Source organism: Penaeus monodon, chromosome 16 (genome assembly GCF_015228065.2).
Source record: "Penaeus monodon isolate SGIC_2016 chromosome 16, NSTDA_Pmon_1, whole genome shotgun sequence".
NCBI classification, from domain to species: domain Eukaryota; kingdom Metazoa; phylum Arthropoda; class Malacostraca; order Decapoda; family Penaeidae; genus Penaeus; species Penaeus monodon.
Window position 1 is genome coordinate 6,154,199 of NC_051401.1, and position 15,000 is coordinate 6,169,198.

The following is a 15,000-nucleotide window of genomic DNA, read 5'->3' on the forward strand; positions in this document are numbered from 1 at the left end:
GTGACATCGCGTGTATATATATATATATATATATATATATATATATATATATATTATATATATATATATATATACATACATACATATATATATGTATATATATATATATATATATATATATATATATATATATATATATATATATATATGCATGTGTGTGTGTGTGTGTGAGTAAGCAGTACACTCACACATGCGCATCATACGTGTGTATCCTTTCTGTACATGCGTAAGTGTTATAAGGTCCGTACCTTGGCAGTGTATACCTGTGCGCGCGTGCGCTTGCGTACCTGCTGGTAAATGTTTGCGTGTATTTGTGCATTTGCCCGCGTTATGCTCCCATAACGTATCTGTAAATACCCACAGCGTCTAGACCAGACACTCACCACGACAGCTTTGGGAGCGGCGGAGTCATTGTTTAGAGAATCACACGCATATTTTGCACATCCCTCGTACAGCTAACCGGCATCTTCGGGAAGGTGCGCCCCTCTCAATGCATGTTACAAAATACATGTTTGGTACGGTGACATATATTCATGTTTTAATCCACGTGTGAAGGGGAGGGTGGTGGCGCATGGTATGTGAGTGTTGTTTCCTTTTCTTTTCATAAAGCTCAACTTTCAGAATTCTTTTGTTGGTTTATTGGATGATACTTATTGGTTTTATATATAAGCCTTCAGAAGAACAAGCAACAGGTTAAACGGAATAATAATTCGTTATTTGAATCGGGTTATGTTTGTATTCCTGCTTCACCTGTACAATTTCTTTTACTAATAATACTATAATTAATTTTTGTCTTCATTGATATTATTATGCACTTTTTACTTTTTTTCGTTTTTACCATTATCATTATTACCATTATTACTATCGTTTTAATATTAGTAATACTTATTATTACCATTATTAATATTATTATTAATATCATCTTATTGTCATTATTGCATTGCTAGTAATAGTAGTCGTTCTACTACTGCGCTCTTGTTACTAATATTACTACATTTATCATTACTGGCATTATTCTAAACTGTAATCACTACCAAATAATTAATACCATTAATACTACTATTATCACCTTTATGATAATCGATATTGCTATGATTATATCATGAGCGTTATTATAATTTTCATTTTCGCTATTTTTTATCATTACTAACATTATTACTGTTTATTATTATTGTTTTTATCATCGCCTGCGCTCTTGATATTATCATTGATTGTCATCGTCATTATTTTATTACTGTTATATGTTTTTGCTCATCATTAGCACTGTCATTATCATTATTATTATTTGTCTAATTGATATTAATATCATTGCAACTTGTATTGTTCCTATCATTATCATTTTTCTTAATAGCTTACATTTCATTTTGTTAATGTCATTAATATAATTATCATTCTATATATATTTTTTGCATGAATTAGTATTATGGTAAAGAACAACACTATTTTACGCTTCTTACCAACTTTTTTTTTCTTGAATAATGTCATTTATAATGGTAGGGACAGCATTATTCCTATTCGGATGTCTATACAGTTATGTTATACTTAGAATGATATAATAACTCTTGAATATCATGTTATCGTGCACCATTAATAGCCCCTTCACAATACGTGGTAGTATGGACAATCTCAAAGACATTTAACTTTCACCATCATTACTTGAAATGAACAGTGTTGATAGTGAGAAGGAGGTCTGTGTGCCACGCGTTTACTTGTTTTCGACGGTGTTGCCGTGAACTATGAGCAAAGAAACAAATAAACAAAGAAAAAAAATGAAAAAGGTGAACACCTATTTTTTTGCGTTGGCCCATTGGCAGTGTTGCCACATCTCACCCAATATTACCTCCTTTGTCAAGCATAATCGGGTTCTGTTTTTGGGTGGCTCATATGAGAGAGAGAATAAAAGAACATATATATTTCTCTTTGTAACTATGTACGCAGCACTATGGTAGTGCTTGTATATATTTAGCAAGCATCAAACTTTGCCTTATAATATAAACAAAAACAAAATAAAAAAAAATGCATTATAGTTTTTGCTTTTTAGGGGAAACCTGTACCACAAAGCATTTATTTTTTGTTTCATAAGTAATTATGATGCTTTCTTGTGTTTCGTCGTTGTTTTTAATCTTCTGTATTATTTTGAGAGAGAAAAAAACAGCGTTTGTCAATTTAGGTGCATCGTTAGTGTATGTGTTTGTAAGTTATAATTCTTTAATGCGTCACTTTATTGATTTCGGATGCAATAAAACAGAGCTATATCAACTATTTTTTCTTATCATCCTCGCAGAATGCATTGCACACACTTTGCTCTCGTTATGCTTGTCTACAAGATCAAAAGATGTAATAACTGAGAAAATTAAAACAAAAATATATAGTAGGTATGTGGTAAGAACATTAATGACAGTCATTATCGTTACCATTATTTCAGTGCCAAAAAGTTATTGTTTGAGACTAATGGTGATTATAACAAAATGGATAACTATCATATAAAGGATAATAACTATGGCACTAAAATAATAATGATGATGAATGCGTTCAAAAAACAGTAGCAGTGATTTTGGAGAAATATTATTGTTAGATGAATCATTTATAACAATAATTATGATAATAAAGGTGTTAACGGTACTAAATTTGCCATAATGAAAATAGTAACAATAATAATAGCAATGCAATAACAATAATGATGATAATGAAACCATATCATAACAAATTCAATATTACTTATTAACATAACAGCAATGATAACAAAAACGTGATTACAAGAACAAAATAGCAGAAACCAGTGGGGCCAAGGTAGTAAATAGAAATAATAAAATAAATTAAAAAAAAAACATCTAATACTTTATGTACACCCAAGAGTATAAAACCTCAGCGTGGAAACGATACTTATGAAACTAAAGCCAAAGTCTCCTGAGGTAGTATGAACGGCTGCTGAGTAATTACTGTGGGATATAGCTGATACAAAAAAAAAATGCAAGGTGAAAACAGAACCGTTGAGTTTTTTTTGCAACTGAATTGATCTTGCTTATTTTTATTGATATATATACACATATACTTATATATAGATAGATAGATAGATTTTTTTTTTCTTTTTTTTTGGGGGGGGGGCACTGTTTGGTTGTAAATTTTTTTTTTTTTTTTTTTTTTTTTTTTTTTTTTTTTTTTTTTTTTTTTTTTTTGGATTCTTTGGGTTCAGTTCCGAAAGGATGAGGAAAGGAAGGAGGAGGAGGAAGTAGAAGAGAGGAGGGGAATAAGCTGAAAGAAAAGAAGAAGAGAGGGAAGAAAAGAGATAAATAGGATGGAAGGGAAGAAGGAGAAGGGGGGATAAGTTTTTTTTTGTTTTTGTTTTTTTTTGGGGGGGGAAATAAGTTAAAAGAGAAAAAAGAAAAAAAAGGGGAAACAATGAAAGAGGAGAAGAATGAGGAGAAAAGGGGATAAATAGAATGAAAGAGAAGAAGAACAGAAAAATGTGGAAAATAAGTGAAGAGAGAGAAAAGAAAAGGAAAAAATAATCTGCAAAAGAAGTAGAACGAGGGAAGATAAGATAAGAGAGAAAAAGACGAAGAGGAGGAAGAAAAGTCAATAAGAAGAAATTTAATCGATTTTAGGTCTAACTTGGCGACTTTTTACCAATTACAATCGAGTGCTGCCTTTCTGCACACCTGGCGACCCAACTGACCTATGACCCCGAGAGGAATAACATTCGCAAATCGCCAAACACGAGCAGGTGCAATAAACAGTTATTCACTTTTCCTAAGGAACGAATGAAAATATATGCTAGCTGGACCTTACATTTTTTTTCTTCTTTCTTTCTTTCTTTCATTCTTTCGTTTTTTTTTTTTTTTTTTTTTTTTTTTTACCTTTATGACCTGAACTTTGGTATCACGGCACGACTTTACACAATAGTCAAAGCTATAATACTTCCATTAAAATTGCTCCTAAAGACGACACCTAAATCCTTGCAATACTTGCAATATTAATAATCAACTGTATATCTTATTATTATTATTATTAATATTATTATTATTATTATTGTTGTTGTTGTTGCTGTTATTGTTGTTGTTGTTGTTATATCATCATTATTATTTTATTATTATTATTATTATTATTATTATTATTATTATTATTATTATTATTATTATTATTATTATTATTATCATTATTATTATTATTATTATTATTATTATTATTATTATTATCAATACTATTATTATTATTCGCCAGTGATTCATTTAGATCTTAAATGAACCGACATAAAATATTGAAAGAAAACGAAACATTCACAGAAAAATCTAATTTTCGTGGCATACTTAAATGCACTAGATGTCTTTTACCATTAAACAGACTTAACAATAGGAAGGTGTAATAAAAGGCTGATAAAGTGCATATTAATGTGTATAAAAGATGGTAACAACTAGTTTATTATTTAATGAGTGGGTAAGGATGATCATATAAATCAATGTACAGTTGTGTGGTCTGACCCCGATTGTTTTCCAGATATGGTTCTTGTATTTTTTATTCATTTGTATATATATATATTATATATATATATATATATATTATTTATATTTTTATTATATACTTTTCTTATTATTTTATATTATTATTTATATATATATATATAGAACAGGTAGAGGCGTCATTCGGGGGGCGGGCTCATCCCCTCATCCCCCCCCCATCAAGGGCCACACTCCCCCGATTTTTATCCCTTAAATTACACCCTCAAAGCTCTGGTCGTAGCTTTTTAAAAAAAATGCTCCTAGAATAGCTAATAAAAAAAATGATAAATAAAAAATCTGGGGTCTCCCAGCTCCCCAGAAACTTCGCCCCCCCCCACTCCCCCTCCCCCCCAAAAGAAAAGAAAAAAGAAATAAGCTGAAATGATGCTTCAGAGAACAGGAAGGGACAATTCTGAGAAACTTCTGGAACGACATAAAAGCAGGTATCTCGGATAAAACCAAACTCTCACAAAGTCACTCCAACTCAATGAAACAGTGCACAATATTGACACGTATCCCTCCCCCACCCCCATCCCCTCCCCCCAAAAAATAATCTCCTACGATCACAACTCGACTAAACACCCTATACATTTTATCACCACAGATAATTCATTTCAAATTCGAAATTCCCGTTTGGTTTAGAAATTACTGAACGTAAAGGGAAAGAGGAGACATGGCTATCACAAAGTGCTCATCATCTCCACCAAACAGTGTCGGATGAAGTCGGCCTCACAGTGTTTACAAGCCGATCCTTCGCTCAGTCGCCCAATTCCTCCCTTTTTTCGATAATTATACCCAATGATACCACGATGAAGTCCAAAACTAGGATAATACAAATATCCAACATAGCCCCACAGGCTACGAAGGATCAGATGTCGACCTTGTTTGGATTTTTGGGAAAAATTGAAGACATTCGCCTCTATCCAACCATGTGAGATATGTTATTTTGTCTGTTTTCTCGCGTAATTTTAAGAGATATGTGTTTTTTGTATATAATTAGTTGATTTTAGATTTAGATTAGGATATGGTTTAGTGTCTTTCGAGTTTATATTTTCCGTCATGTGAAGTTTTTTGAAGCCAGATTACTGATAAGAGTGGAAACGTTTTCAAAATTTGTTGCTCTTAGAAGCGGTAAAGATAAAGTATGTAGTTGTTGAACTGTTATGATGTATACGATCGAAGAATACACCTGATTTTTTTCAATACAGAGATTTTTCTCATTTTCCTGAAGTTGGTTCTATATTTTAACTCGTAGGAGATGGCTGCCTGGTGTTTCTCCTTATGTATTCGTGCCTCTTAATTTTCAAGTTGAAACTGCAGCTGTCATGTGGGAAAATCACTAGAAACAACAAAGTACACCAAATTTGATTTTTATTCAGTAGCAGTTTCACCAATTTTGTTCAAGCAAAAGTTTTCCTGAAATGATGATATATTATACTGCAAGCCTAGGTGGGATATTTTGTCTTTTTTTCTGCACAAGAAAGACCATATTGCAGACCTCCCTTACATATATTATGATATAATTGAGATTTTAGACTCAACAGGCATATTATTATGAAAAATCACGTTATCCTTGATCTTAGGAATACGTATGCCTGCAGCAAAGTCCAGCAGTTACCATGACCCCACAAGCCTTCACTTCACTATCCTCACAGCCATGAAAAAAAACAGCACAGAAAACCCCTTCAAGCAGATATACTCAGCTATACACAGACAACACAGTAAAAAACAATGACTCTACAGACGCGCACAAATATACCACACCAGAAAATCAGACCACTTTCAGATCCTTCCAAAAAGCATTTGCAGACTCATTCAACATGACGTAGATGCCCTTGAATAATGGGAAAGGTCATTTTACATTCAAAGTAGATAAATACAAGGTACTTCATTTTACCATATCGCATACACCACTTTCTCCAACAAAAACTGTCACCCACAACATCTTTCAAATACCTGGGAGTACACCTCACTAATAATCTCACCTTTAACACTCACATTGACTTCAGCGTGAACCAAGCTAAGAGAGCACTGGAGTTTCTGTGGAGAAAACTGCACGTAGCTTAAATGCCCGACACTTGAGTACTGTACAGCTATATAGGACCCCTACACCAACATTAAGAAGCTCGAACAGGTCAACATAAGGACTGCCAGGTTTATTGCACACAGTTACACACATACACCTGGTAGAACAACTCGCTTAAAAAACAGATAAACATGGGCCTGCTTAAGACACGAAGACAAGCGCACAGACTCTCAATCATGTACTAGATCACAAACAACCTAATTGACATTTAACAAAGATAAATTCCCTACAAGCATTACATACATGTAGCACATGAAACTCACACAATAGTAAGTTTCTTACATACCACACCAACAGTGTCTCTAACAAGCACTTCTTCTCACGTACGGGATCAGGCTACCCCAGCACATCATCAAATTGAAACCTTCATTGACAGACTTAACAAGCACATGACATTACAGGCATCTTCACAAACCCCAACTCTAGCTCTTATACCCTAATCCTTTCCTCCACCCCCAGCAACTTACCACATATGCATGTTATGCACTTACCAGTGCCCTGGACATTATCTTTGAGATTGAGAACAATTGTCTGCCTCACATATATAGCAAGATAGAATTTGGATGATTCATTGTCTGACTATATCTTTCCACATTATACATAGTAAAGGTTTTTTGTCCTTTTGAAGGCACGAAGGCTATAGTGAGCACTTGAGTCACTGCATATGTGTCTTTAATAGGTGATTATAGGCTTACCTGCACAATCTTCTGCAAATATTTTCTATAGCTAATGGTGTTTCATGTCATCCTTCAGGGCTTTTTTTCCTAAGTCCTTTCAGGATTTAACAAAAATAAGTCCAAGCTCTTTCTTGCCCAAATATGTGTGATGGAGGTTTGTCAGTTTTTGGTAGAGCAACACGGACAAAGATCATGACACCAATATTAGATCTCAAATTGAAAAAAAAGTATGGGATTATATTATTTGGTTACTATTATAATAACATCATTCTAATTTAGTTTGACAATATTCAAATGGAAATATGTCATCTAAATATGAAAATTCATCAGCTATGAACAGTTTTTATTTTTATTATTATTGTTTTTTATCATCATCATCGTTACTATTAATTATATTTATTAATATCATCATTATGTTACTATTAAATAAGGATAAGTCCAATATGCAAAGCTTAGCCTTGCCCGGGCTATGCCATGAGGGAAGCCCGGCCTGTGTCGACTAATGCCGACTTGCTCACATGTGTCAGCTGCTGCTGACTCGGCTGAACCTAATCCTTACCCACCGTGCTGCCCAGCCACAGCAGTAACCTCCAGGCAACAGTTGCAAGTTCTTGCGCCTGGGCGGGGCACGGACCGCCAACCCCTCAGATGAGAGGCTGACACGTTACCACTGCACTAGCCTGGAGGCTTACTATTACATGTTGATCTTAGAATTTACTCCTTGGTGACTGAGCACTTTTGGATCCATTTGTGTGTAAAATACAATAATAAAATAATAATTATAGGGGAAATTACATATAAGCTTGCACTCTCTTTCTCAATGGTTTAAAAAGTGTTAGTGATTTTATTTCCGAGCTTGGTAACAGGAAAGTCAGATTCCTTTATATAATTAATCAGTAATTCTTTACAGTATGGATGCAATCACCAGAGACTAAGTCCCCAACACCATGTCACAAATTTTAATTAAAATTTTAAATTTCCATGACGGGACACTACCCAAAGGGTGGGTTGATGAGGGACTCTGACCCCCGACATCCCTCGGCAAACATTGTCTTCACCTCGGGAGCATCAAGGAACTTAGGCTGGGAGCGGCACTTTCCCCAATCTTTTTTTTTTTTGTGTCATTACCATTCGTTTCTACAGATTATTTTTTGTATCAACGACTACAACTTTTTGTCCTTTACAAGAATATCATTTCCAATTTTCCTTAGCTTAGTACATCCATAACGTAAAGATTAACCAATTAATCTCTCTACTGTAAATGGTAATTCATGTCAAAGATTTGAGTAAGGTGTGATTTCAGAAAACTATCTGGCTTTCACAGGCAAAATTTCTTCAAATCTTGATATGATAACCCCAAAAGTAGGGAACATCATGAAGTATATCAGGGAAATTACAGAAGCTGAAATAGAGTGAATCTAGAACAAAAATGCCAAAAAGCACTGCAAAAAATGGCTAATAAAGCTCTACAGACATGCCTGCCATCATTGAAAATCAGGAGGCTCCACCTTCAGTACCCCAGGATAAATGACCCGAAGCAGATGAAAACCAAATACCTTTGTATTGTAATTTTTTTTTTTTTTTTTTTGTGTGTGTGTGTGTGTGTGTGTGTGTGTGTGTGTGTGTGTGTGTGTGTGTGTGTGTGTGTGTGTGTGCGTGCGTGTGCGTGCGTGCGTGCTTTTCCCTCAGTTTTCTTGATTCTCTAAATTGCTTAGTATCAACATTTGGGCACTTGATGTTCTTAGCCATCAAACTGTGATGGTTATTAATTCTATATAACCAATATTGCTTTAAAAACAATATCATCAAGTTATACTATGAAAATACACTGTTGCTTCTTATTTTTTCATCAACAGAAATCATATTTTCAACAGAAGAGGAAGCAAGATCTTATTAATATACATATACACTTGCATCTTTACATATTTAGCTAGAGAAATGGTTTGAAAATAATATTTGTCTTTGTTTTGCAGCCGTGATGTTGCCATTCCAGTCCAGTCACGCATCTGCTTCATCAAATTCCACGACCGGGATTCGGTTAGTGTTGCCCAGCACCTCACCAACACAGTCTTCATTGATAGAGCTCTTATTGTCATTCCATTCACCACTGGTGATATGCCAGATGAACAACGGGCAATGGAGATTCTGGGCACAGGTGGCACCATACCCGGCATTGGACAAGAAGCAAAGTGGCCAGCTCATGTTACCAACCAGGTTTGTGTGTGGCTGATAATCTAGCATTTGAATTTTTGATTGGTATGTTGTCTCTGAAGTTTGTATTTGTATAGGTCTTTGCAAGTAGAGAAGAAGAGCAATTATCATGTTTTGTTCTCTGATTCAGTGAAATTGTGTTTTATCTTGAGAATTTCAACGGTGATTGGGAAATGTGTATTCAACAGATTGATGGTATTATTTTGAGGACACATGACCCAGCATTGGCAGAAAACGACCTCCCTGATTACCCTCCATTGCCAGCAACAACCGAGTCTCACAAGATTAATGAGATTCGACGCACTGTTGTATTTGACAACCTTGACCCCACGGTAAGATATTACTCATGAAAAGATGATATTGAAGATGTAATTTCTCAGTACGTCTCATTTCCATTGGTTGTTTGGCAAACTTTTCTTTCAGGCCTGCAGCTTTGATAAAATTTAGTCAAATTAACTTGAAAGTTCTAAGATTTTTACTACATTGATGACTGTTTCATTATCTGTATTTTATAATTATATATATCATTTTCTTCTCTTTTCTCAGGTCACTACTGATCAGCTGATGGAGTTAGCTGCTAAAGCTGGGGAAGTGAGATACCTGCGTTTGGGCACAGAAATGAACGGCTCGAGAAATGCACTCGTTGAGTATTCTGAGCAGCCCTTCATTATTGCAGCATTGAAGATGCACAATCAGGAGCACATGAATCGTCACATTAAGTAAGTTGGATATTCAGTGTTGTTGAAAGTTGATATTGGTTTTGTATTGCAAAGTGTCAGTTGTTTGTTAATTTGCTATTTGATTTTAGAAGAATATATGAATTTATAATGATCTGCAGATATATAGGGTTTAAAGCTGTATTTCTGATGGTATTGCTTGTACTTTGCCAGTAGGCTAAAACACTCAATTTGCAGATCTTTTCAATTTTTAAAATAAAATCTTAGCAGTAATTGTTTGCAATCAGTTATATCTTGGTCAGGCCTACTCATGCCATGTAGCTTTGTAGAAATTTTTGAAGAATACTTATTTTAAAAAATGATTATTTTATCAATCTATTAGTATATGTAAATATATCACATCTAACTGCAGTAAATAACTAGCAGTAAATATAATGGGTAGTAGTGAGAATAATGAAAAGGGTTTCTGTATCCCTAAAGATGTATGATGCTTCTAACAGTCTACAAGCAGATTATATTTATTTACGCATTTATTTTGGTATTATTATTTTTATTATCATCATTATATAGAATACTTTTGCAGATAGAAGACCTTGTTTTTTATTTACCATTATTTATTGGTCATATTTTTCAACAGGGTCAATCATTCCACCGTAGCCATTATAAAGCCACAAACGAAAAGCAACGAAGCAGCCCAGCGCGAGATTGAAGAAGCAATGAGACGAGTCAAGGAGGCACAGAACTTCATAGCCTCGGCCATTGATCCTGTAATGTCCTTCTTGGATTCCTCAAAGGAGAAGAGATCTCGGTCGAGGTCAAGGTAAGAGTCTGTTTTGTGTTGATATCTTCCTTTCTGTGATTGTTGGTTTGTTGGTTTGTTCATTATAGCTTTTTTCTTTCTTTCTTTTCTTTTTCTCTTCTTTTCTTCCTTTTTTTCTTTTCTTTTTTTTCTTTTTTTCTTTTTTTCTTTTCTTTTCTTAATTTGCTGTATTGTGTTGTTTTTTCCATTCATGACTAAAAAAGTAAACATTTTGTAGAATCATATGCTAGATTTCTATTAATTCAGTATACACCTCTAGTCATAGAATTTCTAGTTTGCAAACAAGATTATATGATAAGTTTTTTCACTGACTTTTTATATTTCTGCATGTTTTTTCTTTTCTTTTCTTTTCTTTTCTTTTTTCTAGGCAATATATCTGTAAAAAAAAATAGGGTGTGAAGACCGTTAGTATCTTTGAATACACTCAGCCACAGGAATTTGCAACTGTTTAGATTTTCTTTATTTATTTACTTACTTACTTTTGCTGTTTGAGTTGATGACAATTTGTGGGAGGAGCTACAGAGTACAGAAAAAAAATTATCATAATAGAATGCCCTGAACATATAAGCAAATAACAAGTAACATAAAAGTTATTCATCCCATATAGTGTTATCAGCAGAAAGTGAATGTGTTAAATAACTGCAAACTTCTGTGGTCAAATGTACGTCTTGAATACACCAGCCAAATTACAGACGCAAATTATGATGAAAATAGTTTTCTGCTATTTGATGTTACTTGATAAATGGATCCTCTCTATATAATTTTCCTGTTAATGGATACATATTTTCTACATAGATTGATAATCCATGGACCGTGCAGGACCACAAATGCGTTGTAATGGTGACATAGCCAACTGCGGCTGCATTGCCAAGGGAGTTTCGTTTTCATTTCAAGTTAATGTCACCCTTATGCTGAAATGATATGTAGGAGGCAGCTGATCCAGATATTTAGTTTCTTCCTAATTTTGGTAATGAAAGGCAAGAGATGGGCAAATATCAGTACAAAGCATTAAAGACATCAAACTAGCCAGTCCAGCATGCCAAACAGCTGATGAACATTAACAGGTTTGTTCCAGGGGCCATGCCATCTGTTAGGCATCCAAGTCAAAGTTAGTCTTATATCCAAATAGACATAGGAGGCAGGTTCATTGAGGAACATGTGTACTAACCTACAGAATGATGCAGTAGGGTGGGAAGCTCCTTTCTGCCCTAACTTTGGCCTTAGTAGGCTAACTTCAGTATATCAGGACCCATTCACAGGTGAATTGACTGAGAGGGGCGATTGGGCACAAACCCAGCACTTTGCAATTGTATAGCCAGCACTCTACCACTAAGATATGCCAGACCTGCATTGAATGGGTTAAGTTATCAATTTTTTTTATTGATCTGATTATATATTTTTTAATCTTTTCCTTAATTGCAGGACACGCTCACGCTCCAGACGCAGATCAAGGTCCCGCTCCAGACGCTCAAGATCTCGAAGGAGAACAAGGTCACACTCACGCCGGAGGTCACGTTCCAGGACCCGATCTAGGTATTACAAAGAGGAGTTACTAGTACAGGAATAATAAGAAGAATAAAGTGGAAAAAAAGGTTAATTTATAATAATGATAGTTTTCTGTTTCCATCTCTCTTATGCAGTGAATCTTACCTTGGATTGATGGGAGTGTTTGAGGAGATGTAGCAGTTGTGTTCATCCATTTCATCTTTTTGTTATCATTCTTTTCTTTTCTCCTTTTCTGTCTTTGTGCTAATTGTCCTTCCATACAAACCAGAGACCGACACGGACGCTCTAGAAGCCGCAGCCGCAGAAAGAGATCGCGATCAAGGTCTCGCAAGAAGTCCAGATCCAGGTAGAGAACTATCTTTATGGTTTATTTATTAAAGAAGTGCATCCTTATGCTTTTTTGCTCTATGTAAGAGAGGAAGTATAGAATGTGCTTTTGTCTGTCTATCTGTCTGTCTGTTTTGTATATGTGTAGTGTTGCAATATCATTTTCATTCTCCTAAAGCCAAAATAGTCAAAGCTCGTCAAATAAGCCACATGAATCTTATTAAATGCACACACCTGATGCTTCTTTCACAGCTACGACAACTTATGTGATAATAATACAACCAGCATTAATCAAGTTGAGTAATTAATTCATGTATTTCCTGCAGGTCTCCATCACGAAGGAAATCAAGGTCCAAATCCCGCTCAAAGAGGTCAAGGTCCAAGTCGAAGTCTACGGCGTCATCCTCAAGGAGAGACAAGGGCTCGAGCAGCAGCAGCCGTGGCAAAGACAAAGACAAGGACAAAGACAAGGACAAGGATAAGGATAGGGACAAGGACAGGGATAAGGACAAATCAAAGGATAAAGACAAAGAGAAGAGGGAGGAGAAGAAACTGGAGACAATAAAGGAGAGCGAGAACGAGGCGAAAGAGGAGAAGGAAGAGAGTAAAGAGGCAAAGAAAGAGGAAGCTAAAGCAGAAGAGAGCTCCAAAGACAAAGAGAAGGAGAAAGATAAAAAGAAAGATGTAAGATCTTAAAGAATATTCCATTTGATTAAAGAAACGGGAAGGGGAAGCTTACAATTAGCTCATTTCAGTGGAGGACAAACAACCTTCTCCTTTAGTGTCAGAAACATGTATTTCAGCATAAAATGTGTCTAGTTTTTATATAGTTAATGTTTCAGTGTATCTATATATATATGTGTGGGCATGAGAGAGTGAAGGAGTGAGTGAGAGCATGTGTGTGTGTGTGTGTGTGTGTGCACTATGCAAATGAGTAAGTGGAAACAAAAATATCAATTGATTAATTAAATGCTTTTATTTTTCCCATAGTCCAAGTCCCGCCGCTCGCGCTCGCGCTCCAGGTCTCGTGACCGCAAAAGCAGACGAAGCAGGTCACGCTCCCGCAGTAAGAGAAGGTCCAGGACCCGTTCCAGGTCAAGAAGCCGCACCAGATCAAAGCGCTCTCACAGGTCTCGGTCCAGGTAGATTTCTTTCTTTATAGAGAAGCTTAATATATACTTGAATTATATATATATATATATATATTATATATATATAATGTATATATGTATATTATATTATATATATATATGATATATATTATATATATATGTATATAGTATATGTATATGTATATTTATATATATAGTATATTATAGTATATGTGTATATATATAATATATGTATACATATATATTCATATATACATTGTGTGTGTGTGTGTATGTATATATATATATATATTATATATATATATATATATATATATATATATATATGAATACATATGTGTATATGTATATTTTTATTTACACATGTATGTCTGTAGGCATATGTGTAATATATATACATGTATATATGTATGTATGTATATATAACGTGTATGTGTATATATAGCATGCATATGTGTGTGTGTGTGTGTGTGTGTGTGTGTGTTTAGGATGCATGTCTATGTATTTATGTATATATAACATGTATATGTAATATATATGTATCTATATATATAATGTCTATGTATATATGTATTTACAATATATTTTATATAAGTATGTAAAAATATGTGTGCGTGTGTGTGTCTGTCACACATCACGCACACACACATCTACATCTACAATAACATACATATTCACATACATATCTACACACACATACTAACACATCCTCACACAAACACGCATGCATGCACACACACACACACACACGCATGCATGCACACACACACACACACACACACACACACACACACACACACACACACACACATACATACATACACATACACATATGCACATCCACACATAAACATATATATATATGTGTATATATATATATATATATATATATATATATATATATATATATATATAATGTGTATATATATATACTTATATATAGATTCATAGATAGATGGATGTAGATATTAGATATATAAATCAGTTTTTTTTTTTTTTTTTTTTTTTTTCCCCTATATTTATGGATATATGTGTTTTAGCAATCTTACTAAAAAAATCTGAAGATTTCAGAAAATTAATATGATCTC

At 34.3% G+C, this 15,000-nt stretch overlaps 1 protein-coding gene across 2 annotated transcripts in view; it reads left to right on the forward strand.

The window, feature by feature from the left end:
• The first annotated feature begins 5,201 nt into the window (after window positions 1-5,201).
• LOC119582468 (splicing regulatory glutamine/lysine-rich protein 1-like) overlaps window positions 5,202-15,000 on the forward strand; it is a 12,267-nt gene continuing 2,468 nt past the window's right edge. Inside the window, exons 1-9 of one of the 2 annotated variants that reach the window (XM_037930723.1) lie at window positions 5,202-5,427; window positions 9,233-9,473; window positions 9,659-9,802; window positions 10,017-10,189; window positions 10,785-10,967; window positions 12,390-12,500; window positions 12,742-12,819; window positions 13,127-13,484; window positions 13,791-13,942. In XM_037930723.1, coding sequence (XP_037786651.1) covers window positions 5,306-5,427; window positions 9,233-9,473; window positions 9,659-9,802; window positions 10,017-10,189; window positions 10,785-10,967; window positions 12,390-12,500; window positions 12,742-12,819; window positions 13,127-13,484; window positions 13,791-13,942 — 1,562 coding nt within the window. In that variant the 5' untranslated portion in view covers window positions 5,202-5,305. The remainder of the gene's footprint in view (window positions 5,428-9,232; window positions 9,474-9,658; window positions 9,803-10,016; window positions 10,190-10,784; window positions 10,968-12,389; window positions 12,501-12,741; window positions 12,820-13,126; window positions 13,485-13,790; window positions 13,943-15,000) is intronic. The other variant, XM_037930724.1, reaches the window with a different exon arrangement.